The following is a 27819-nucleotide window of genomic DNA, read 5'->3' as shown; positions in this document are numbered from 1 at the left end:
AAATATTTACTGGGTGTCTAATTGGGCTTCCCTGATAGCTCAGACAGTAAAGAATCTGCCTGCAAAGCAGGAGACCTTGGTTTGATCCCTGGGTCAGGAAGATCCCCTGAAAAAGGGAATGGCAACCCACTCCAGTATTCTTGCCTGGAAAATTCCATGGATAGAGGAGCCTGGTGGGCAACAGTCCATGGGGTTGCAGAGAGTCGGACACAACTGAGTCAGTAGCACTTTCACTTTCACTAATTGGTGCCAGGGCTTCCCTGGTGGCTCAGACAGTAAAGAATCTGCCTGCAATGTGGGAGACCTGGGTTCAATCCCTGGATTGGGAAGATCCCCTGGAGAAGGGAAAGGCTACCCACTCGAGTATCCTGGCTTAGAGAATTCCATGGACTATATAGTCCATGGGGTTGCAAAGAGTTGGACACATCTGAGCGACTTTCACTTCAATTGGTGTCGCTGTTCTAGACACTATTCTTGTGGGTGATGTGGAAAATTAATAAGTAAACAAAAAGGTGATGCAAACTCAAAAGGAAAGGAAAGAGGAAGGGATGGGATGAAGGGGGCTCTTTTATGTAGGGGGCCAGGGCAGCTTAGTTGCAGGGGCTTCTGGAAATAGAGGATAGTGCAGTGAAGATAAAGTCTTTGCCTTCTTGAAAGTTACATTCCTGTGGAGGAAATAGAAAATAGAACAAGCACAATTGTGTGACTTCCCTGGGGGGGTCCAGTGGTTAAGGATCCACCTGCCAATGCAGGGGACACGGATTCAATCCCTGGTTCAAAAGGATCCCGTATGCTTGGGGCAACTAAACCCGTGTGCCGCAACAACTGAACCCGTGCTCTGGAGCTCCACAGCAAGAAGCCCAGGCACAACTTAGAGTAGCCCACGCTCACCTCGCTGGAGAAAGCCTGTGCACAGCCGTGAAGACGCAACGCAGCTACAAATAATAAATAATTTTTTAAAAAGTATAGCTGTAGGCACTGATAGATGGTAGGAAGCAGAATTAGAGTGAGCAGGGCATGCCTCTCATAAAGGGTAATATCTGAACAGAGTTGAATGGAGGGAGGGAGTCCTGTGGAAACAGAATCCCAAGCCAAGGGGATGATACCTAGAAAAGCTCTCAGATGGGGCCGTGGTTGAAATGTTCCAGCCTTGGCCAGTGCTCTGGGAAGTGAGAATTGCTTTTTGCTGATGGCACAGAGTATTTCCAAATTTTCATGGAGTTAAAAAAAAAAAAGAGCAGAGAGTGTCTATTAACAGATGATCTCGTCACACCAGGGGTAAACATTTTATTCCATGGGGTAAGAAGAAGAATTACACAAGCCAAACTCCCCTTTAAGATGTGTCAAAATTGTGTTAATAACAGCAGTAAAAATTTATTAGGTGCTTAGGCCATGCCTGACACTGCCGGAGAGCTTTAAATTATTAACTAATTTAATCCTTTCAAACCTTATGGGATGAGACTATTGATTTAATCTATTTACAGTTCAGGAAACTGAGACACAGTTTCCTGTGTTTATGTGTTTCTTGTCCAAGGTCACGCTGTTGTCAAGCGATGATGCTCTGGCAGAACCCTTCGCCCTTGTGCTGCCTTCATCCAAATCTCTTGGAAGGGTATTAGAAAATATTAGCAAATAATATGCATTATGATTTAAGTTTAATGGAGTGGATTATATATGTGAAGGGGAAATTAATTTCAAATATCTTAATGTAACATTAGATTACAGTAGTTGGATAGAAAGCAGCTTAGATTTTACAGATGGCTTACTAGTTGTTTGGGTTAGAATTCTTAAAATGTCACTCACTGAGTTTGTATCTTATCATAAAATATTAATGGGCTAAGGATGGACAGGGAGGCCTGGCGTGCTGCGATTCATGGGGTCACCAAGAGTCGGACACGACTGAGCGACTAAACTGAACTGAATTGAACTGAATGATTTATGTTGAACTCCCAGCTGCTGATATGCCGAATCTTTTCAAATATTGTCCATCTGGAAAAACCCTAACTGAAAACCCTAACTGATCACGGGGTAGTAGTCACTCTTTGTGTTTTATAGTCTTTCCGTTTACACAGCAGGCTCAAATACTCTGCATTTGGTTTTCCTTTGATAGTTTTGAGCTCAGTCTGTTAATGACTGATTTTCATATAATTAACTTAAAAATAGACTTTATTTTTTAGAGCAGTTTTAGGTTCATAGAGAAATTGAGCAGAAAGTATAGCGGTTTCCTATATACTCTCTGCTCCCCGCTGACTCCTAGACAGCTTCCCCCACCATCATCTTCCACAAGAGGAGGCATTTGTTACAATTGATGAACCTACATCGGCACATCCTAGTCACCTGAAGTCCATACTTTAGGGTTCACCCTTGGTGGTGCATGTTCTATGGATTTTGGCAAAGTTATAACGACAAACATCCAACATATATTTAGGGAAGATGCATGTCCCTAAAAATCCTCTATGGTCTGCCTATTCAACATTTCCTCCCACCAGCCCCTGGAAACCACTGATGTTTTATGGTCTCCCTAGTTTTGACTGTTCCAGAATGCCATATAGTTGGGATCGTACAGCATGTAACCTCTTCACACTGGCTTCTTTTGCTTAGTAGTACGCCGACTCCGCTACGCTGCAGGCTTCTCATGACTTGATAGCTCATTTCTTTTTGTGCTGAATCATATTCCATTGTCTGGATGTACTACAGTTTATCCATTCACCAACCAAAGGACATCTTGTTATTGTTGTCGTTGTTCAGTTGCCCAGTTGTGTCCAAATCTGACCGTATGGACTGCAGCACTTGAGGGACAGGGAGGCCTGGTGCGAAGGACATCTTGGTTGTTCCCAAGTACTGGCAGTTATGAATAAAGTGGCTATAAAAGTAGATATACATTTTCAACACATTTGAGTAGTGTGATTTCTGTCTGGGTCATGTGGACTTGGTGGCACAGGGACCCCTCCCTTGCTTTTGGAGGAGGATGCTGGCTGAGGGCAGTAGCTTTCCGGCTTCCCAAACTGCCCTTCCTGGCACTGCCCCTCAGCCCTGTGAGTAGGGCCTGGTGCGTGCAGTGTGCCATCCTTGAGGAGAACCCCCGTCTGCGGGGGCCTGGGTGGAAGAACAGAGCCCCATACCCTTGGCCACACCTGCCTGGAATCTAGTCTCTGCAACATGTAGCTGGGGTTGAAGGATAAGAAATGCTGTGCCTCCTGGAAAGACACTGCAGACATCAGTTGGGAGGCTGGGGAGGGAGCCGTGTCCTCATCTACACTGGCCTGGACTGGCGTTCCTGTCACGCAGAATGGCGAGGGGGAAGGAGAGGGGGGAGAGGGGCTGGCTGTGGTTCAGATACCACAGACTTGCACTGTGTTTATTAAGTTTTAATAGATTTTCTTGAATAAATGTTTTTTTATATGATAATTTCCAGAGACTTTAAATGGTTGGGTTTAAAAAATTATTTTCCTAATTTATACTTATTTCACTGATAAGCGGGTCCATAGAATTCCTTGTGCTACCAGTGTGGAAGTGGCACTCTTTGGAAAGGTTTTTGCTAAATTCAATTTTAATAAGACATTAATTCCTAAAGTATTATCTAAATAGCTACAAATAAAGTGTGGTAAAGAGAGTGGGTGAGGGAGATCGCTTTAAGGTTTACAATAGGTACCTTCATTATAGAATACCTTCAAATAACACTGTATCACTTCAGGTAAAATATATGAATCTTATAACAGGTGGAGACAAGGGTGAGAAATAACAGTAACAGAATATAGTCTGACAAAGTGTAAGTTATGACTGAAATTTGGAGGAGAAGGGAGAAAAGGCAAGGTAGATGTGGTAATTGATTGTTGAACAGATAACAGGTGAGACACCAGAGAGTAAAAGCTAAATGAGTTTTTCTCACTTATGCCTAATGAAGAACATAAAAAGTACAAATATAAAAGTAACCAGTGAAACAAGATGTAAGCATTCCTAAATATAAACAATAATTTTAGAAAGAAGTTGACATATCACATAAAGAAACATGGCAAATATAACAGGCACAATAATTAAAACAATATGAAGGCATTAAGACCATACATACCAATCATACCAATAAATGTTAATGGGCTTAACAGCTATTAAAAATGAGTAAAATTTCTATGAAAATATGTGAGATGATTTCAAGGATATAGCATTAAGAAAAAATAGCAAAGTGCAAAAGAATATATTCATTTTGCGTAAGGAAAAATGAAAGATAAGAAAACATACACACACCTGCTTAGTTTTGCAAAAAGATACAAAGAAAAAATAAACACCAGAAACTAGTAAAATGGATTGTGCACAAGAATAAAGTCAGGTGGGAAGGATAATGGAGAAAATGACACTTCTTTTTTGTTTTTTTGACTTTTGCAATCATATTAATGTTCTAAATACTAACAAACAAAAAACAGAAGAGCATGGATGGGGAGAGAGGAAACCTAAAACTAAACACAAACATAAACCGGTGAATCCAACTGTGTTTCATTAGAATAACAACCACAATTAAAGGGGGATGGGATTAATTTGAGCAATATTTGAACACAATACTTTGACTATATACCCACCCTCAGTGTAAAAAATAATAAATAAACACTGAACACTTACAAGTAGGTTTTATTTTCATAGTGACTTATAGGCACAGCAATTCTGAAACTATTTTACGTGATTTGGGATTGCTAACATTGGAAACCAGGGTTCTCACTGCAAAAGTAAGACATAAATATTAATTTTTTGTTTAAATATAGGGAAAGCAAGGAAGAACATTGTGGGGTTGTATTGGAATTGGCTGTATCAGCACAAAGTCACGTGTGTGTTTATACATACATGCATGTATATATTTATGCATACACATATATATATAAATTTTCTCATGCTTGAATATATGTGCATGCATATGTGTGCATGTGTTTCTGTGTATTTCATCACATAGTCCACTGGAGAAGCCTAGAAGCCACAATGGTCAATAGCAATGAGCACATCTAGCATTCAGAGTTTGGTTTCTAAATACCATTTCCTATTAAAAGGACCAGAGCGCCTTAGAGAAATGCTTGGGTATAGGGCTCAGGAAGGAATCACACAAAGTAAGTATGGAATGTCTATTGTACCAGAAAGAGAGGAAAGGTTAAAATAAATAACAGGGCGTGTGAAAAAGGCAGAAGAGTCAGCTTGAAGGACTTCCACTGTTCAAACCTAGAAGAATGTGAACCCTGAAGAAATAAGATCAGGGATGGTTTGTAAATCTAGTGGCGGAGCCGGAATTGATGAAAAAGTGTTTTTGTTTTCAAAATATCTTCCCACACATCACTTACTATTTATCTTTTCATAATTATTAATAATAAATATACAGTGGGTTGGAGAAGGTAATGGCAACCCACTCCATAATTTTTGCCTAAAAAATCCCATGGGCGGAGGAGCCTGGTGGGCTGCAGTCCATGGGGTTGCTAAGAGTTGGACACGACGGAGCAACTTCACTTTCACTTTTCACTTTCATGCATTGGAGAAGGAAATGGCAACCCACTCCAGTGTTCTTGCCTGGAGAATCCCAGGGACGGCGGAGCCTGGTGAGCTGCCGTCTATGGGGTCGCACGGAGTCGGACACGACTGAAGCGACTTAGCAGCAGCAGCAGCAGCAGCATATAGTGGGTAATTGGACAACACCATGAGTAAGTGACCAAAATTAATATCATTGAGAAAAGAAAAATGGTATCAGGTGTCTTCAGGTGTGGTGCCCTGAGAAGGACACAACATCACTGGTTTAGTATCACTGTATCTACATAAGGTATTTATCCATGATTACCCTAAAATCTAAACAAACTAAACATTTGTTTTGAAAGGACAACATTTTCAGAATGGAGGAAAAAAACCCTACTGTATATTTATAAGAGACATCATAAATGTAGGAATACAGAAAGCTTCCAAGAAGAGGGGTGGAAATATATATATATATACCATGCAAAGAGAAATGGGGTAACTCTACTAACATCAAAGTAAGCTAAGCCAATAAGCACCATTTAGAAATTAAGTGGGGGAATCTCATAATATTGAAGAGATTCATCTACCAGGAAGGCATAGCAATTCTAAATCTTTTAAAATTCCTTAATTTGTTTTGGGTTGTGTTGGCTCTTTGTTGCTGTGTGTGTGCTTTCTCTAGCAGTGAGCAGGGGCGACTCTCTGGTTGTGGTGTTCCGGCTTCTCACTACAGCGGCCTCTCTTGTTGGGGAGCACAGCTTCTAGGTGCGTGGGCTTCAGCAGTTGCTGCACGTGGACTCAGCAGTTGTGGCACGTGGGCTTAGCTCCCCCCATAGCTGTAGAATCTTCCCAGGCCAGGGATCGAACCCATGTTCCCTGAATTGACAGGTGGATTCTTAACCACTGGACCACCAGGGAAGTCTGCAATTTTAAATCTTAATGAATCCAGTAGCATAGCTGCAAGACATGTAAACCAAATTAACAGGAGTAAACTGAGGAACAGGTGAGCCCATAACCACAGTGGGTTCTGGGTTCTACCACCTTTCTCAACAACTGACAAGAAGAAACAAAGAAATAAGTAATTCTGCATATTGAGTATCTAAATAACAAAATTAAATTTGGCCTAACAATAAATAGTAGAGCACTGTATTCAATCAATAATGACATAATAGATATCCTTTTAAAGTGTATATATATATATGTGTGTGTGTGTGTGTGTATGGTCACCTTTTTTTTTTTTTTTTTTTTTACTGTTGAATGCTTGGATATTTTTGAGTCGAATTCTCATATTCATACATTCTTTTTGGAACGTAGGTGAATCAGTTTCTTCAATAGGTCATAAGAAGGGAAGGTTAGCTTGCCAGGAGCCATGCTCTCGTTCCCTTTCTCTCCCTAAGAGGAACTGACTGACTATAGCTCAGTGAGTATTTGGCCACTTTGATCTTAATTGCGGAATCCAATGCAATAAACCCTTACAACACACTCACTCTCGGTGTCCATTCAGAGTTTGAAGATGAAAAATAAATAGTCCCTCTCAGGAAGTTCGCAGCACAGTCAGAAGGGTAGAAACTTACATAACTAACCAGTCCCTGGTACTGGGAAAGACTGAGGGCAGGAGGAGAACTTAGTGACTCAACACCAATAGGGTGACAAGTACCATGTTAACTGTGTAGAAATGTCTTATGAAATTATGAACATCAAGAAGAGATGTCTTAAGAAAGCCAGACTCCTGAGAGTTCTTCGCCTGTACTGTCGTCTTCATCAGGGATCATTTGGTTACAAGAAACAAAGACACAGTAGCTCAAGTCAAAGAAGTAATTTACTGCAAAGTGAATTAACGGGTACTTCCTGGAACCCAAGAACAATGCGTGAGGCCAGCCTCAGGGGGACTATGATGAGGCACTGATCAGCCACAACCTGCTATTTCTCCCCCGTCTCGCCAGGCAGCCACATGGCTTCCTAGGCCCGCTTTTTCTGTCTGCTTCACTCTTTCTTTGCACGCTGGCTTTGTCTAGTTTGGTGGGTACATAGCTGCTCCAGTCTTGTGGTTTTACAACTCAAAATGCCAGTGAAGACTGACTGGGGTCCTGAGGTCATAGTTCCAATTACACTGATGGTAAGATAACCCATTTAGTAAGTCAGCTGTGGGGAGGATTCAGGAATGTGCTCTTTTTTGTGTTAAACAGAGGTGGAGAGGGCAATGGCACCCCACTCCAGTACTCTTGCCTGGGAAATCCCATGGACGGAGGAGCTTGGTGGCTGCAGTCCATGGGGTTGCGAAGAGTCGGACACGACTGAGCAACTTCACTTTTCACTTTCATGTACTGGAGAAGGAAATGGCAACCTGCTCCATATTCTTGCCTGGAGAATCCCAGGAATGGGAGCCTGGTGGGCTGCCGTCTATGGGGTCGCACAGAGTCGGACACAACTGACGTGACTTAGCAGCAGTAGCAGCAGCAGTGGGGGGCAAACTCTCTGGGAAGCACATGTGGGCAGTGCGGGTAACACTTGCCATAGATGCGCAGACCCATCAGTTTCTCAGACTTCTCTCTACATGGTTAATTATCACAGTTGTGGCACTGGAAACAAATGTTAATTATTGTTTTCATAGTATCTATGGGGAAAATGTCAAGGTAAATCTGTGGGCAGATAAAAGTTACATACATGATATCTGCAACAATTTTAGAGGAGATTAATAGTGCTCATAATGGGTTCCATGAAGGATGGGATTACTGATGAAATGGTACACGCTGGGAATTCCCTGGTGCTCCAGTGGTTAGGACTTGGTGCTCTCACTCCCGAGGGCCTGGGTTCAGTCTCTGGTCAGGGAACTAAAATCCCACAAGCCACATTTGGTGCAACCACAAAACACCAAAAAAAAATGATACAAGCAAAGTATCGAGCATTGTGCCAGACCTACAATAGGAACTTGAAAATGCATTTTCCTCTTGTACTGAACATGCATTCCCAGCAGCTTCCCTCACAAGAATGCTCTGGTTTTCCTGGTCATGTGAATTACACGCGATTGGTTTCACACTGAACTCCAGAGGGAGAAACTGACTGGCCTAAGTTGTCAATATAACGCATTCCCATGGTCTCAGCAGCTGGTTCTAAGACAGACACATGAACAAGATCAGGTCATAAAAACTCCATTCTTGGACCTCTGAGCTATCTGAACCTGGGTCATGCCAGCATATAGATCTTGAGAGCAGCTGACAACAAGTCTAGAAACAGGAAGAGTTCTCTGAGAATGGAGGTAATACATTAGCACTAAATTGCACTTATTTCACACGCTAGTAAGGTTATGCTCAAAATCCTTCAAGCTAGACTTCAGCAGTACGTGAGCTCAGAAATTCTAGATATACAAGTTGGGTTTAGAAAAGGCAGAGGAACCAGAGATCAAATTGCCAACATTCGCTGGATCATAGAGAAAGCAAGGGAATTCCAGAAAAACATCTGCTTTATTGACTACATGAAAGTCTTTGACTGTATGAGTCACAACAAACTGTGGAACATTCTTAAAGAGGTGTGAGTACCAGACCACCTTACCTGTCTCCTGAGAAACCTGTATACAGGTCAAGAAGCAACAGTTAGAATCTTACCTGGAACAATGGATTGGTTCCAGATTGACAAAGGAGTATGACAAGGCTCAATACTGTCACTCTGTTTATTTAACTTCTATGCAGAGTATATCATGCAAAAGCCAGGCTAGATGAATCACAAGCTGAGATCAAGATTGCAAGAGAACTATCAACAACCTGAGATATGCAGATGACACGACTGAATAGCAGAAAGTGAAGAGGAACTGAAGAACCTCTTGATGAAGGTGAAAGAGGAGACTGAAAAAGCTGGGTTAAAACTTAACATTGAAAAAACTAAGATCATGGCATCCGGTCCCATCACTTCACGGCAAATAGAAGAGGAAAAGTGGAAGCAGTGACAGATTTTATTTTCTCAGGTTTCAAAATCACTATGGACAGTGACTGCAGCCATGAAATTAAAAGACACTGGCTCCTTGGAAGGAAAGCTATGTCAAACCTAGGCAGCGTATTAAAAACCAGAGACATCACTTCACCAACAAAGGGCCATGTAGTCAAAGCTACAGTTTTTGCAGTAGTCATATACAGATGTGAGAGTTGCACCATAAAGAAGACTAAGTGCCAAAGAATTGATGCTTTCAAACTGTGGTGCTGGACAAGATTCTTGAGAGCCCTTTGAATAGCAAGAAGATCAAACCAGTCAGTCCTAAAGGAAATCGGCCCTAAATATTCATTGGAAGGACTAATGCTGAAGCTGAAGCTCCAATCCTTTGGTCACCTGATGCAAAGAGCCAACTCATTGGAAAAAAACCATGATACAGGAAAAGATTGAAGGTAAAAGGAGAAGAGGGCAGCAGAGGATGAGATGGTTAGATAGTATCACCGACTCAATGAACATGAATTTGAGCAAACTGTGGGAGATGGTGAAGGACAGACAGGGAAGCCTGGCATGCTGCAGTCCATGGGGTCACAAAGAATCAGATACAACTTAGCAACTGAAAAACAAAACTGAAGCAGAGCAATAAAGTAGACAAGAGAGACACACTTTCTGACACACCACTGATTAAGCATCATGAACTTAACTGGTCAATTCATAACTCTTTATTCCTGCTTCTGCAAAAGGGCTATTGCTTCCCCACTATGTCAGGTCAGGATAGGTGAGATTGAGGTGCAGTAACAAACAACCCTAAATCAAGGTGACTTAAAACAACCAAGGTTTATTTCTTCCCTTACATGTCAAATGTAACTTGGCAGGAAGGTCTGTTCCACACCATCCTTTTTCAGGACCTCGGCTGACGGAGCAGCGGCCACTGCCTGGGAGAGCGCTCCTGAGAATTTTGCGCTGGAGGGTAAATGCCCTGACCCAGCAGTGACACATCTCATTGGCCAGAATTGGTCATAAGGCTGCATCCAACCAAAAGGCGGGTAGGGAGAGGGGAGAACCGGATTACTGAACACCAATAAGGACTACAATGCCAGTCTTCTCCATTTCAAAAGCTACTACCATCATATACCCAGTTATCCAAGTAAAAAAAAAATTTAGGTGTGTCCTTTGATTTTACCCTTATTCTCAATGTATAATCCACCAGCAGCTCCTATTTAACCCTACTTCTCTTCCTTCTCCATCACTACCATTCTGTTCCCCAAGCCACACACTTTTACTTGGAGTACTGAAATACCCTTCTAATCTTACCCTCTGCCCACTCAAGTCTGATTTCCACATAGCATCTGTGGTAAGCTGAGTAATGCCCTCCTCCCCCAATTTCTACTTCTTAACCTCCAGAACCTGTGAATATGTCATGTTACTTGGCAAAATGGTCTTTGCAGGCTATAAACCTTGAAGTTTATAAACCCTGAGATGAGGAGATTATCCTATAACTTCTGGTGGGTCCAATCTAAGGCCACAAGCCCTTAAAAGAACACTTGGACTTTCCTGGTGGTCCAGTGGTTAACATTCGCTTGCCAATCAAGGGACGAGGGTCCAGGAAGATTCCACGTGCTGTGGGGCAACTAAGCCCAAGCGCCACAACTACCGAGCCCATGCTCTAGAGCCTGTGCTCTGCAACAAGAGGAGCCACCTCAAGAATAAGCCTGTGCACCCCAACTAGAGAGCAGTCCCTTTTGGCCACAACTAGAGAAAGCCCATGTGCAGCAATGAAGACCCAGCATACAAACATAAATACAGTTTTAAAAAGTGGAAAACTTTTCCCAGCTGAAATGAGAAAGATGCAGTAGACAGAAGGTAGAAGTGACAAGTGATGCAGCAGAGAGGGGCTCCTACACCTTGTTGCTGGTCCTGAGATGTAGGGGACTATGAGAAAGGATCACAGAGAGATCACCAGGAGCTAAGGGTGCTCCCCAGCTGAGAGCCAGCAGAGAAATGAGCACCTTAGTTCCACGTGTGCTTGGAACTGAATTCTGCCAACAACCAGAATGAGGCTGGAAATGGACTCATCCCCAGAACCCTCAGAAGGGTGCCTCGATTTCTCGGGAGAGTTTGAGCAGGGCAAACAGCTGAGCTATGCAGACTTCCAACTACAAAACTGAGGTAATGTTTTAAGCATAGAAGTTCTTGGTAATTTGATACAGCAGCAACAGAAAGTGAATATAGCATGCACGGATACCTTTCTTGAAACAGAAATTAATGTCACTACTCTGCTCAAAATCCTCCATTATTTTCCTATCATATTGGAGTACAATTCATCCTCTTTCCTGTGGCATCCATGGTCTGATGGCTGCAAGCTTCCACCATTCACTTCCTTCCCTATGCTCTCATTTCTGACCCTTAGTGGACCCAGACTCCTCCCCACCTACTTGCCTCCTTCCTGTCAGTCAAATCCTAGCCTAAGTGCCATCTCCTCAGACAAGTCTTTCTGAGCGCTTAAAACCAAGTAACCCCCTAATTGGGCTTCTTAGGTGGCACAGTGGTAAAGTATCTGCCTGCCAGTGCAGGAGATGAGGGTTCGATCCCTGGGTCTGGAAGATCCCCTGGAGGAGGAAATGGCACCCCACTCCAGTATTCTTGCCTGAAAAATCCCATGGACAGAGGAGCCTGGTGGGCTACAGTCCATGGGGTCACAAAGAGTTGGACACGACTGAGCAACTGAGCACTGTAACCCCCTAATTACACTGTCACACCACCTTATTTTCTCTCTAAACATTTAGCATTTTCTTATTTTTTTTCTTATCGTGTGTATCCTCCACTAAAATATAAGTTCAGTGAAACCATGGACCTTGTCTGTCTTGTACACTAATGTGTTCCGAGTGCCTATGGGTCTCGACAAATATTCATTTAGTCACTAGGACATTAGACTAAGTCTTATCTAAAGGCCTAATGTGCTAATAAATTCCTTTTATGGTTTGAGCCACTTCGAGTTAGGTTTTCTGTAACTCTCAACATGAAACTTCCTAACTGGCACATCCTTTGTTTTCCCTTAGAGGAGTTTTGTTTTTTTTTGATTAGAGGTTAATTGCTTTAAAATGTTGTGTTGGTTTCTGCTGTACAACATGAATCAGCCAAAAGTATACATATGTCCCTTCCTTATTGAGCCTCCCTCCCCTCACCTGTTTCACTCCTCTAGGTCATCACAGAGCACAGACTGAGTTCCCTGTGTTTATACAGCAACTGCTCACTAGCTATCTATTTTACACATGGTATATATATATATATATATATATATATTTCAATATTTACTTTCTCAATTCGTCCCACCCTCTCCTTCTCCCACCATGTCCGCGAGTCCCTTCTCTACATCTGTGTCTCTCTTCCTGCCCTGCAAATAGGTTCATCAGTACCATTTTTCTAGATTCCATACATATGGGTTAATATATGATATCTGTTTTTCTCTTTCTGACTTACTTCACATGCTCTAGGTTCATCCACCTCAGTTCAACTGACTCAAATTTGTTTCTTTTTACGGCTGAGTAATATTCCTTTGTATATATGTACAACTTCAGCTGTGTCTAAAGCATATCCTTATAACCATTTCACTCAGTATAACAGGGTATTTCTATTCATGTTCATATTATAGGACCTTCCCTATCCTTAGGCTTCACCTTGTCAGAGAGTAGGTCCTCAGTAAGTTCTCATGGAAGGAATCACTGAGCTGAATGATGGTACAGGGAAGGTTGTGTTCATAATGTTTATAACCCAACAGGCTCTTACAGACAATCAGATTTCCTATTAAACAAGCAAAAAATACTGCCCAAAAAGCCAGAGCAAATAGCTGTACAGCAGGCCCTCCAACAATGGTTTTGTCCGTTTGTGTCATACTATTAATTATCAATAATCCCCACATACTTTCCTGGCCAGACAGAGAATCAAGCATGAGATCAGGCATTGCTTAAAAAAAAAAAGCATTAAGAGTGAATTCTGAATGAGCACAAGTTATGTAAATAATCTTAATAGCAATGATAAAAAGATAATTGTTCACAGGTGTCATTTCCTGGGGGAGGGAGAAATCCACCATTTCTTCCAAGAGAAAATGCTAATAGTTACATTAAATTTATGAGCTTTAATTATCACTCTGCTGTTCTAATTACTATGGTAATTCCTGAAGTCATGTTCTTTTACTCTTTTCCCTCTCTTAGGTAGATTCATACACAATCAAACACTTTTACTATCTTTATGAATATGTGCATTTTGGCAGGGCTTTGACATTTATCTTCAATAATGATGATGTTGCTTCCAAAAACATGCAAATAATTAGCTTCTCAGTCTTTGTCTATGGCTCCTTTTTCTCTCACATATATATATATATATATATATATATGCACTCATCTAGCCACAGACACAAAAATACCTCTCTTTGTGATGTAAACACGTAACTCAGAAAATACTGAGAAGTTAGTTTCCCTACAAGCTGTATGTCCATAAAGGTTTTTGTTTTGTTTTTTAAAGACTTTTTTTTTTTTTTTAACAGCAATACAGCAAGAGTAGTTCACAAAATTATCAAGGGTTCTTCTGTCTGAGTCACATAACTTTGTTCTTCATACTCTTCTTGACATTCTAATTTTGATGACAATGACGATGGTGATAATATCCTGTAGCTTCCACCTGCTGTACTCACCTTGTACAAAGTATTAGACCTATTGCTTTAAATGTTATCATCTCATTTAATCCATCCAGTGACCCTATAGGTAGATTATTAAACCTCTATATACAAAAAAGGAAGCTGAAGCTAAGAGTATATGTAGCTTGTGCAAAGTCATATAGCCCCATTCTCTTCCTTCTCTCTGTGGGGCTTTAGTTATAGGAAAAGTAAAATGTTTTAGCATATACATCTCATGCTCTTTCCTTTTTCACTTTTTTTCTCCTTTATGTTTTAGTCTGAATATTTTCTTCTAACCTATCATCTAGTTGATTAAGTCTCTCTTTAGCTGTATCTAATTTTTTATTTAACCCTTCACTGAAGACTTATTATTTTTCAATTCTAGTATTTCCATTTTGTTCTTTTTTTTTTTTTTACAGTTTTCACTTCACCTAAATTTTCCATCTTGTCATTTGCTTTCTTGAATATAATAAGCAGTTATTTTTGAAAGTTTAAATGGGTTTCCCAGGTGGTGCTAATGGTAAAGAATCCACTTGCCAATGCAGGAGACATAATGAGCCGTGGGTTCAACCCCTGAACCCACTCCAGTATTCTTGCCTGGAGAATCCCATGGACAGAGAAGCATGGTGCGTTACAGTCCATGGGGTTGCAGAGTCAGACACGACTGACACGATGTAGCATAGCATATGCTTTAGACGCCAATGTTGGGCTTTTGTGGTGGTTCAGTGGTTAGGAATTCACCTGCCAATGCAGGGGACAGGGGTTTGGTCTCAGGTCTGGGAAAATCCCACATGCCCCAGGACAACTAAGCCTGTGTGAAACAACTACTGAAGCCCGAGCACCTAGAACCTGTGCTCCACAACAAGAGAAGCCACCGCAATGAGAAGCCCACACACTGCAAGGACATTCACTGCAACTAGAGAGAAAAGCCTGTGCACAGCAATGAAGGCCCAGCACAGCCAAAATAAATGAATAAATGAATAAAAATACAAAGATGGTACTCTGGTCAGTTGCTGCCAGATACTCAGTATTGGCCAGACTCTAGTTTTCTTTTTAACCTGTCCAGTTTTCTTTTTAACCTATAATTCTGCCTGTGGTAGGCAGAATTCTAAGATGGCCCCTAAGATTCCTACCCCATGGTGATCACGCTCTCTATAATCCCTCTCCCAAGTACCGGAGGGCCCTGTAATGATGATGATCTGATTACATCACAGTCTATGGTAGTGGTGAAGGAAATTTGTTGATGTAATTCAGGCCCCAACTCAGTTGATTTTGAGTTAATAAAAAAATGGAGATTATTCCAAGGGGGTGGGAGTGGGAGTGGGTGGGTGATGGAGTCTCACTTACTCAAGTAAAAGGCCTTAAAAGAATCTTTCCTGAAGAGAGATGTATTCCTGCTGGTCTTGAAGAGGCAAAAAGCCATGTTATGAAATGCTTATGGAGAGGCATGGGCTCCAGGAGCTAATGGACTCAGTCCTATAATCACAAGCTCACTTTTATGAGCTTTGAAGAGGATCCTGAACTCTAAATGAGCAAGCCGCCTGGCTGACATCTTGACTGAAGTCTTGTGAGACCCAGCTAAGCTGTGCTTGGACTCCTGCCCCATGGAAACATTGAGATAACAAATATGTTGTTTTAAGCTGCAAAGTTTGTGGTCACTTGTTATGTAGCATTAGAAAACAAATATACTATCCGTGTTGAATTCTAGTGAACTATTTGAACAAGTTTCCTAGAAGAAATGTGGGAGATTTCCTTATTTTCCTATGGCCCAAATTAAATTTGGAGTCATCCTTTCTTTAAAAGTTGGAATTTGGCTGTGTATCCTTCTTGCCCAGGTGTCCTTTACAACCTTTGGGTCTCTTTCCAGATTCTTCTATGGTTCTTGTCTATTCAAGTTTTCATCTTCTTCTTTGGATTCATTTTGACAATTTCTGTTTTGTTAGGAAGTCACCCAATTCTGGTAGGGTTTCCCAATTTATTTTTTGCTACAAAACTGTATACATTATTTCATATATATTTTTTGTCACTTCTGATTCTGTGATTGCCTTCTTTTGCTCTTTTTCTTAATCGGGTTTACCAGGTGTTGTTTTCATTAGTCTTTTAAAAAAATATCCAGCATTTTGGGGGTGGGCAATTTGCTTATTCTATTGTTTTCCTATATAATTGGTTTCAGTTCTTACCTTTTAAATTTTTTATCTTCCTAGCTTCCTGGTTAAATTTTGTTAGTTTTTTAATAATATTACTTGGGTAAGTTAATGTTTTTTTAATTTAATTTTTATTTTTGGCTGCGCTGGGTCTTTGTTGCTTTTGCATGGGCGTTCTCTAACTGTGGCAAGTGGGGGCTGCTCTTCATTGCGGTGCTCAGGGTCCTCCTTGTGGTGGTGTCTCTTGTTGTGTAGCAATTTGGATACAAACCCTGTATATGTAACCTCTCCTGTGAATATTTCAGTATATATTCTAGAAGATAAGGATCTAACAAAATAACAATGTCCATATCATACCTAAAATGTATAATTCTTTAATATCATCATCATTGTTCAAAAGGGTCTACTCTAGTAGAGTTGGGGGGACATGCACAGAGCCAAATTCAAGCTGCCATCTTCCCAGAGTCCTCCCTGCTGTAAGGGTGTGGCTTTCAAATTGACTATGAATTCACAGAAAGAAACACGTTTGACATTGCATTCCAATGCACAGATACTGACATATATAACTGAAACAAACACTTCACAAAACAATACTTATAGTTACCATATTGGCTGTCTGCTCTCTCCCTTCCCTTTTCCTCTCTCTCCTCGTCCTTCCTCCTTCCTCTCTCTCTTTCTCAACTACTAAATGTTGGCTGCAACCTACTAAGCTGATTTCACATTACACTATAGCTCTGTTATCTGCACTTCAAAGAACAATCCTATAAAGCAAACATCTAAGTATTAACTGAAAAGGGGTACCTCCTTGGCAGCCCAGTGGTTAAAACTCTGTGATTCAATGGCAGGTGGCATGGGATTGATCCCTGATCAGGAAACTAACATCCCACATGCTTCTTGGTATGGCCAAATACAAATAATGAAATAGTTTAAAGATTAACTGAAAAGGTTTGAGATGAGTTTCAGATACCTCTTCTGAAAGGAGGGGCAGAGACTAGCATTTTATCTGCTCTGTGCCTGGTGTCACTCATCAGACCACTACACGTTCATTCACATCCTGAATCTCTCGCTTATCTGTGCTGTTTGCAATTCTTAATTTGCTAGACCGTTCTAGCAACATGTACTTAACTGTAAGTATACTGAAACTGTCTATGTATAAAGAGTCAGTATGAAATATCTGAGATCCCACTGCCATTTTCTTCTGTTAGGAAGTATATCTGTCTCCCTGACCATTTTTGCTTGGAATTTCAATATCTGCTTTGAACGATAGTCAGGCACATTTCTTATCTATGCACTTAGCAAAAATGTGAACCATTGGCATTTTCCTGAAGTACTAAAGACTGAGAATTTGATCAAGAAGTAGAAACAATTCCAAAGGTCAAAACAATAGCATTTATCTCTCTGAAGATAAATTCTGCTGATAGCAGCCTTCTCTTTAGAAACCTTAACTATAACCTTGAGGTTCAAGTGAAGCAAATAAGCAGCTAGCAAACCAAATTTTGTGAAAAAATGAACCCCTTCAACATTAGCAAGCACAATTAAGACCTTGACACATCCATCTTTAGTGATGATACTCTATTTAGCACATATTTAATACACTTCAGTAAGCCAGTTCCTTGTTTTCTGACCTTCAAAGAACGGAGAGACACTCATTTTGTGTAACTTAAAAGAGCTTTATTCAGTACATAATCTTCATACAGTTCAACAAATTATAAAAGCTCTTTGTAAGATTTTACCCATAGGATATTAAGTACAGAAAATGGATTGCCACAAGAAAGTAAGCCACTCTCTCCTTTTCAAAGCTTTTTCCCATGAACAAACAAGCACTCTCTTTTATGCCAAAAGGTTGTTGTATATAACGCACTTAGGAGCATACTGGCCAAGTTATATAATCTGAGAACATTTTGTCTTCCTATTAATTCCAAGGTTTAAATGAAAATTTAAAAATGGAGTATTTCTGTGTTACTTTAGGTAAGTTTTGGCCAAAGATGAGCTAAAATTGTTACAAGGTTCATGTGGAATAAGAATAAACATTTTTAGTTACTTTTAAAGATGCAGGCCAGATGAAACATTGGTCTGCAGTATCTACATATGCCCTTGAAATCACCAGCCTCAACCAAACACATACAAAGACACACACACTCACATATATACATTTGTCTAGTTGATCTCAGTGAGGTCAAGAAAATCACCTTTAAGTGGACAACAAATGACGTAGGTAACACCTAATTATGGTCCTGGCTAATATATCTGAAATGAATCCCTACTTTTAAGTCTATAATAAAGTGACCGGAACCTTTCAACTCTAGTAGATCAGTCACTGTGATCAGCATCAGCAGCTAGTCATTTAATGAAGATAAGTAGGTCAAAGCAGGGAATCGTAACTTCACATGTATAATTTGTATATTCATTTGCTCATCTTTTGATGTAAAGCTGAGACGTTTCCTTTGCATAAGGGTCCAATGACTGTGAGAATCCCAGGGACGGGGGAGCCTGGTGGGCTGACGTTTATGGGGTCGCACAGAGTTGGACACGACTGAAGTGACTTAGCAGTAGCAGCCAATGACTGTGGTTTTATTCTTGAATAAATCATACCAATAACATGCTTTGGGTACATTTTAGTATCTTCTGATCAGTCTAGATTTTTTTAAAGGTGAAATGAGGACTAAAATAAATAAATCTGTGAAGCAATCTAAGCTCATAAATTTTCTTGAATTTTAAGTACTCCCAATATTTTATAATTTTCCCAAACACAGTTCATTTAAAAGCAGTTTTTACTAGTGGCAACGTTTATCAAATATGATCAAAGCATTCTAGCTAACTTTCACAGAAATAATCCTTTTGTTTTAGATCGAAATGTCCTGGATTTATGTTCAATCGTGTATTTACAACAGGAAGTAGAGCATGCACAGACAAGCAGAGAACTCCAAGGAGGGAGCTGAGGCCTGTGAGAACAGAGCAGCGGGGAACAGCCCCCCCGTGGTGCTGGGTGGCAGTCAGCTTACATGACGATGGAAACCATGAAGGGATCTGGTGAGTTGTGTACGTAAAGGATAATAAGAGCACTTACTGTACTTAGAGTTTCTTTTGAATGCTAACTCTGAAGCAAAATCAAGTGGTATTTCTATGCATAAGAGACAGCCATAATTTGAGGTCATTATCAAATATTAGCACAGCCACGGAGATCCGTGTGGAAGGGACCCTGGGCTACAGGTCACTTGCTCTGGCTCGGCAGAGAGCCAGGAGTCTGCCGCTTTCCTCTCTTTCCTCCTGTGTACTCCAAGGAGAAGGTCATAAAAGAGAAAACTGAGGAGCACTAAAAATATTTAACATGATTCACTGAGAGATTTGGTCATCAGGAAATAAAAACGTCTACTATACATGGTCACAGTGTTTTGGAAAGAGTGTATGTATGGATTCTGTCTTGCAAGGTTTCTTGGCACTTTATATTTTTCACTAAAGACTGCACACTAGGTGTTTTGGCAACAGACGGCACCTAAACCGCGAAGAAAAGATTACTGTGTGCCACCAACGCACGGATGACAAGCATAAAAATTTAAGTGCGCGTTTCTAGTATATTGAAACTCCAAATACCCAAATGTGTAGATTATAATAATACATATAGAAATTTTTAAAATAAATCAAAATATTTCTGAGAAGGTAATAGGGGGTTTTAAAAACGTAACTAGATAGTCTAACATACTGTACCTTACATGTGCTTGGTTTCAACTAGAGTAAGGCACTCACTGAAGAATGGACTGACCCATGCTGTCAGCTACAACAGGCATGCATCATTACAGAATTAAAGTTTTAGTACTGATTAAAATGTTTCATTATTGTATTATCCTAAACTGCGGTGGTCTCCAACCCTATTAAGGGATACAAGACATAATTCAGGAGTTTCAGTTGCATAATTTAATAACCCAGCTACTGGCAATTTTTTATTTAAATAAGTTGTGATAAAAGCCAAGTGTCCTTGAGTCCAACATGACAGTGTAAAATTTCTTTCTGAATATTGCTTAATAAGTAGTAGGTGAATAAAAAATCATTTGGACATATGATATATCCATCTTCATGCCTACAGCGATTTACTTTAATACGATTGTGAGGAGAAACATTTAAATCATTTCCAACTGGCATGAGAGATGAAAGTTAATCTCATTAGCCATCTTGATTTAGTTGAAAACACAATATGCTTTTATCAGCAACTTCTTTACATGTCCCTATCATTAGAAATTAATTATAAAAGCAATTATCAAAAACTTTTGAGCAGGTACAAGGTACACATGATCCTCTTCATTGTTGTTTACAAGTAAGCATGACTTAGAGGCACTTGGTTACCTTTGAGTAAGAAAAAGAACAACCTATCAAGGGCCCTTGCAGTAAGATTGGAGACCACAAATCAAACCTAGTATGAAAATGCTTTCTGCCAAAAATATCATAGTTGTAAGTTAGTTAAGATACAACATTTAAAAAATAGTAAGACTTTGCAAGGTTCTAGGCTGTAAAAAATACAAAGGCTAAAAACAAAGAGTTTACAAAATCTTGCAAACCCAGTAAATTTGAATGAGTAAGAAATAAAGAAAAATTTTCTTACTTGCAGGATAGGTTAAATAGTATCAACAGGTTTTAAAATGATAACACTAAAACAGTGACAAATTCGACTCAGCTACGTAACATTGCTGCTGCTAATTTAAGGACTTACAGTATGGAATTTGTAACCCTTTTCTGTGTCCAGCATTAAAAGACGCATGCACGTGCTCATGTACACACATGCACACACAGACACACGCTGCTGAAGTGCTACCCATTACATTTCAGACACAGCACAATAAAAATTTAGACATATACGAAGGCCTAACATGATCTTTCTTTAAATAGTAAAAGCATGACAAATGGAAAACATTATAAAAGTTTTAGGTGAAACAGGACAATAAAGAGCTTTTTAAAAAGTCACCAGTTGGTCTTCACTGGTGAAATAATATTAAATAACTTAATTATGCATTTCCTCAATTCGATTCAACTATAGCTGTTTTAAGTCAATTAAAAATTAGAAGTATTTCAAATCCTGAATAGGCTCTGGATTTACAACAGGATATGCAGCTGTTCCGGGCTCCCTAGGTGGCGCTAGTGGTAAAGAACCCACCTGCCAATGCAGGAGACATAAGAGATGCAGGTTTAGTCACTGGGTCGGTAAGATCCCCTGGAGGAAGGCATGGCAACCCACTTCAGTATTCTTGCCTGGAGAATCCCATGGACAGAGGAGCCTGGTGGGCTACAGTCCATATGGTCGCAAAGAGTCAGACACAACTGAAGTGACTCAGCATGCACACACGCATGCAACTGTTCAGGCTTCCTATAGAACACTTAATTGTTCTACCCAACAACAAACTTCTAGATCACTTTTAGAAAGTGGAAACATTTAGGCTAAAGAACATTGATGAAACACGACAAAGACTGAAGCTTGTATAAGATACTTTCAAAGATGGTAATGCTTGTGTAAACATTTGTAGACTTAATCATATCACAGCTTTAAGGTTCGGGCTACCTAATTACATATGAAACATCATCTGAGTTTCATTATGATGGAGTTTCACGTATCAAAAATAGAGATTGAATAGAAAGCTCTGTTACTTGTTTCTGGATAGCTTGTAAACGTGGAATGTTTTGTTCTGGAACACTCTAGTGAAGTATGCTGTGTAGCTGGGCAGGTTTTTTTTAATCTCTTCACAGAAGCGAGGGTGGCCTGCAAGTTTCAAATCAGGATCATTCTCTCCTGGGCCGTCCATCATCTAAAGCCAAAACAAAACCAAATACAATTTGGAAAAAAAAATATCGTATTTACAAGCCAAACGTTAAGTGGGAATAGGGACTGAGTTTCTTTAAGAACGATGTGCTAGTGAACTTAAATTGAATGATGTCAGTGTCACCTGCTGCTTGGAGATCATGCGGTTCATCCTTTTTCCCTTTGAAGTGTGACCCTCGGCTGAAGAGGAGAGTTCTGTGACAAACAGTGCTGGCCTTTTATGGTAAAGCTAGAACTAGAACTTGGATGTCCTTGTCCTGAGGAACACACTACACTGTTCCTCTCACAAAAATCAAATACAAGAGAAGAATTTCTATGACCAGAGAAAGCTTTTCAACTCATTAGATGGCCTTGTTAGAAAAAGTTACAAAAGTTACCCACGAAGCAAAATTTAAATGCAGGTGTTTGGTCTGTACCTTCTTGGAATTCAAGATAGTTATGGACAGTTATTTTCCTCAGGCAAAAATCAAATATTCTTTTTTCTTCCCTCGGCTTTATTGAAGCATAACTGACAAATCAAATTATATATATTTAAGGCATATAATTGATGCTTTGTTACACATAAACATGGGGAAATCATGACCACAATCAGTGGGTCAGGACATCTGTGTTGGTCAGCCTTTATAAGATGAGTAAGTTCTGGTGACCTGAATGCACAGCATGGCGACGAGTGTTAATCCTGTGCTCTATACTTGAAATCTGCTAAAAGTAGATAGTTAAGTGTTCAGAATCTCAAATTCTGTACTGAAGTTTTTTCTTTTAAGAGTTAGACTAGATTTATCATCCCCCCCATTCTAGAAATATCTATCAGCTTTTAATACAGCCCCAATAATTACAGCAAACACCACTTCTAAAGGGTGAAAATCTTCTGTTTGCTCTGTCTGGCATAGCTCCAAAAATATTTTCCCTCAGAAGGGAGAAAAGAGAAGTAGCTTGTTTTCCTGCTCTGGAGTGTAAGCTTGGCCGTAGAAAGCCATCTCTGTGGAAGTGTGTCAGAGGATGGAAAGGGACACCCAACGGGAGAGCAGGGAGGGAAATGAGATTCTGTCATGGGTGGGGGCGGGGTGGGGGGAGGGCGCAGGGGTGGCAGCGATGTGGGCATGCGGCACGGCAGTCATTTTGAACGAGCCAAAATGATGGTTTGGAGCAGCGGTTTTAAAAGGCTGAGGTTTCTTTTTTCACTTCTGAAGCAAAATCGTAAAAAAAAAAAAAAAATCTACGCAGAGCATGACACAAACCAGGTGAAGACAAAGTTGCTTTATTTGGTGTGAAGCTGGGGACTAGAGCCCCACTCCTATCTCTCCCGCTGCCCAGCTCCCGTGGCAAGTATCTAACATGCCAAGGTAGGAATTCTGCAGAACACAGCAGATGAACGCTTCATCTATCGTGCAATTCTGCAGACATTCAGTCTAAAGGCTGTTACGTTCCTCAGGACTCACCCTGGACCCTCTCCTCCCCGGGAGATGCCCAGTGTGTGCTGGCTGGCAAGCTTACGTGTCCATTGGCGACGTCCAGCAGGTCCCGCAGCCGGCAGCCCCGGCGGTGCCTGCGCTCGTAGCAGATGCTGTCTTCCAGGATCACGTAGTCAGTGCCAAACGACCTCAGCAGGGCATGCACTTCCTCTGGGGCCCTCTTTGCATATATCTGATAAACCTTCAAAAGGAGATAAAAAGTGGAATAGGGCAAAATACCAGTTAACCGCTGGGGAAGCTAGTCAAGGACTATCTACGGATGTAACTTCCCCCAGGGGTGTGTCTAATCGCAGCCACCTAGCTCCCTCACCTGTTCCCGTGCAGGTCATCTCATTTACCTACAGTCCTGGGGTGTGTGGGACATTTCAAAACAAGAAAATTGTTGGCAAGGGGGAGACTGAGTCATGCTGAATATATTTGGATTTATACACCAAAGAGATCTGGATTGAGAATGTATTACCTTGAGTTATGAATATATTCATTAGTAAATCTTGATTCTAAGAATGCTTCACCAAGGTAAAGAATGAGGCGAAGTGAAAGTCGCTCAGTCCTGTCCGACTCTTTGTGACCCCATGGACTGTAGCCCGCCAGGCTCCTCTGTCCCTGGAATTCTCCAGGCAAGAGTACTGGAGTGGGTTGCCATTCCCTTCTTCAAGGTAAATAATATGATTTAGTAAATAAGACACAACCTCTCCCTTTGAAAAGGGGACCTTCAGACTAAGAGGAGTGGAGGGGACTTTGGAGGCACAGATGTGTGTAAGGACACCCAGCCTCTGATGATGGCAGTTGGGGAACAGGACCCTCACAGGGTCCCTGGACCCGGGCAGGGGCAACACCCATCCTCTACTGCTGCTCTGCTGCGCTCGGCTTGACCGGCAGACCCTCCACTTTCTCTCTCCTCTTTCCTGGAGGGAGAGCAATGTGCAGTGCACAGGGGCATCAATAGGAGGTGTCTTCCCAGTCACCGCCAGCTTCACTGAAGTCCTGTCTCCTAGGACTTGGCGGGGTGGGGGCGGGGGGGGGGTGGTGGATGGGGTGTGCATGGGGAGGGGGTGGTAATGAAGAGAGGTGCTGCTTCCTGTGCCGCCCACTGATTTCTCATATGTCTCTGACTTAAGAGACTGGGTTCTGACAACCTCGGTCAGTGTGTCTGGACAGACGCTGAAATGGTACAGGGTATCTGTACTGCTAACACTGTTAGGTTAATCCTACCTACAGTCCAGCACCAGCCTCAGAGTAAGGCATTTCAGGAATTTGAAGGTCATGACTGAGGAGGGGCACTGGGACCTTCAGGACATCAATTTTTAGGGCATAAAACAGCACTGAGGTAGGGACTGGATCTTGGAGAGATGAAACACAGCACTCCCATCTTTCGAGTCAAAGCGGTGGCCACCTCCTGGCTGAACTTTGCAGTTTGGTGAGCCAGGCACCTTCCCCTCTTCCTCGAGCTAACCTGGGGATATCTGGAACATTTGGGCCAGTGGGAAAATTCCCATTTTAGCTGAAATCAGACTGTTGTCTTTAAAATGGAGGAGTCAGTAAATATCATTTGCTTTTAGGCTAGTTATTAATAAATCTCATCCCCCCCCCAAAAGACTTTTCAACAGAATTTCAGCCACCAAGATTATGAAGTGACTGACAAGAAACACTGAAAAGTCTGGAACCCCTGTTGGTAAGGACTAAGACAGGTAGCCTTCTGTAGCACTGACCAGAATGTAAAGTTGGTGTAATTCATACAGACTTAGTAATTCTATCTCAATAAAAATGCCCATATCCTGTGACCCAGCAACTTCACTTCCAAGAATCTGATGCACACTTGTACCTGTGCAGAGTGAGTCCTATACAAATATGTTATCTGAAACACTGTTCATGGAATTGCAGAAGACAGGCAAACAACCTAAATGGTGAAATAAAATTTGCTATTTCCATGTAACAAAATATTAGGCAGCTTCAAAAATTGCAAGGAAGCTGTTGATAAACCAATATGGAACAATCTCCAAAATATATTACGTGCCCAAAAAAGGAAGCTGTAGTAGGTTAGTTCTTTTGTTTAAAAAAAAAAAAAAAAAAAAAGGAGGGAAAAGAATATGAATTTACATGTGTATACACACACACACACATTTGTACATACATAAAATTGCTGGTAATGTTATTTGCCTCCTGGGAGAGGAACTGCTAGTTGAAAAACAGGGTTGGGATGGAGACTTTTCTCTACGTTCTCTTTTGCATGTTCTGAACTTAACTGTGTGTTGCCCCCCTACACACACACACACACACACACACACACACACACACTCACTCACTCACTAGAAATGGCCCATAAACACTGTGACCAGCACGGCTCGCCCCCTTTCCCTCCTCGCTCCAGTTCCAGGCTCTGAGGGCTCCATCCTCAAACACTCTGTCCTAAACATCTCCAGATGCACTTCTCCTCGGGTACTCTTCTAACCCACGAGGAACATAAGGCCTAAACGGCACGCCTTTAATGGACGGGGCAGGTCAAGGTCTAGGCTCCGGAAATGTGAGTCCTGCCAGGCACTTCAGTTGTGCCTTCCCCTCAGGACCCGCAAGACAAGCAGCCGGAGACCCGGCTTTACCAAACACAAGCCAGCCCACGGCTGCCCCGCGAGGAGCCGGGTGAGGCCCTCACCGCTTTAGTCCGCTCTCTGAGGCTGTTGTCTTCGTAGTGTGGGTGGTTGGTTAAGGTCCGTCCCGTGCACAGCTTGACGCCCGCCAGCAGCTGCATGCTTCCAGCAAACACAGCCTTCCCTGGAGTGTTAGCGCTAAAAGATTTTAAGAGTCTGAATTAACCTCACTGCTAAGACTTCCACGAAGACAATGCCACACACTCAGGATGACCCAGCTGTGTTAAGAAAGGCTATGTATGAGTTGGGAAAAACAAGAGGCTGCTGTGATTCTGATCTGCACTCAAGCTGTTCTATGAAATTTTTCCTATCTGATTTTGACAATGACTGGGAAGTTTCTGATTTACTGTTTTGATGGGTTTACTCTTACAATGAATTGTCTTAGGATGTGGGTACCTCCTGAGTCTTCTAGGCTCAATCCCACAACCCTCTCCTGCTCCTGTTCCAAAGGGACAGCTTCTAACAAGAGGCCTTAGAAGACTGCCAGTGCCTTTTGTATTAAACTTAATTAAATGGGATGCCTAGAGTAAAACAAATTATAATGCTAGAAACTGCAGCTGGCCATGAGTTGATTCCAAGGGTTTTTGGTTAAAACAAGAAAAAAGGATCACAGATACTACTATAAATTACTTTTCAGAAAAAAATAATTGCAAAAACAAAAGAACACAGAAAGAAGACTCTGAACCAGCAGATATCTTATTACTCAGTATGAAGCCATACAACATTTTTGATGCGGAGCAGAAGTATTTCATGTATTCCTCTCCTTTAGTCCTGATTATGAAAGACTGCATGCATCTTAAGGAGTACAGGACATTCTGATACTAAATTACAGTCTCACTTTCCAGTTATCACCAAGCTGTGATTCTCCACTTCCCCATAGGGTGTGAGGGACAGCTGACGGAGGGCCAAGGGAAGACTTCCTGATTACTGTGATACTGTGAAAGCATGTTTTCCTTTTCCTCCTAGAAAAAAATAATCTTAGTCGTTGATTCAATTCCCTTCCATTTTTTAAAACCTGGGAGCTACCTTCAAATCAATGAGGTGTCATTTTATTGTGAAGAACATAACAGCTGTTCTATGGACTCTCCTTAATGCAGAATTTCCAGTAAAGGTCCACTTGAATAGTGTGAGATACACTCACCCTTCTTGTGTTAAAAACAAGGAGTTGATGGCTGCTAGGGTGAGTTAAAATGGACATAGTTTTTTTGAGAAGGAGTCTAACTGAAATCATTAAAACTCAACATACGTTGCAGAAAAAGCCAGAACATACCATTCTCAATGTTTTGGACATCAGGGCAGGAAACTTGCTCTAATGTTCATTCTAAGAGGAGCCTCATCGTATTCATATATTCCATGAGGATGTTCTACTTATTACATTTTTACGCTAAGACTACAGCATGAATGCCACTCAACAAAGGCCTTAGGATGTCTACAAGCAAGGAATTCTATAGCTCAAGCCGAAACAATGACAAATAATATACTTTACAAAAGTGCAATATTTTCTAACAATGACATCTAGTTCACTTGAATTCCAATAACCTTTCTTAAAGTGACAGAATTACAGTGCGCACACACAGGGAATGACATAGGCTGTACCCTCCCTCATTCCTGTCGGACGCCAGAATGGATTACAAGAGAAAAACTTTTACATGAACCTGGCTGTGCTTCACAGGATATCATCATTCTGACA

At 41.2% G+C, this 27819-nt stretch overlaps 1 protein-coding gene across 6 annotated transcripts in view; it reads right to left on the bottom strand.

Annotated features, from left to right (window-relative positions):
• Positions 1–17858: 17858 nt before the first annotated feature.
• Positions 17859–27819, bottom strand: part of DPY19L3 (dpy-19 like C-mannosyltransferase 3) — a 75112-nt gene continuing 65151 nt past the window's right edge. For all 6 annotated transcript variants that reach the window (XM_044932170.2, XM_044932171.2, XM_006056383.4 and 3 more), the window contains 3 exons: positions 26135–26267; positions 23507–23665; positions 17859–21998 (listed from right to left, as the gene is read on the bottom strand). In XM_044932170.2, the coding sequence (XP_044788105.1) occupies positions 21837–21998; positions 23507–23665; positions 26135–26267 (454 nt within the window). In that variant the 3' untranslated portion in view covers positions 17859–21836. The remainder of the gene's footprint in view (positions 21999–23506; positions 23666–26134; positions 26268–27819) is intronic.

Source organism: Bubalus bubalis, chromosome 18 (assembly GCF_019923935.1).
Source record: "Bubalus bubalis isolate 160015118507 breed Murrah chromosome 18, NDDB_SH_1, whole genome shotgun sequence".
Classification (NCBI taxonomy): domain Eukaryota; kingdom Metazoa; phylum Chordata; class Mammalia; order Artiodactyla; family Bovidae; genus Bubalus; species Bubalus bubalis.
Note: the sequence above shows the minus strand (reverse complement) of the source record. Positions and strands in the feature narration are given on the sequence as shown.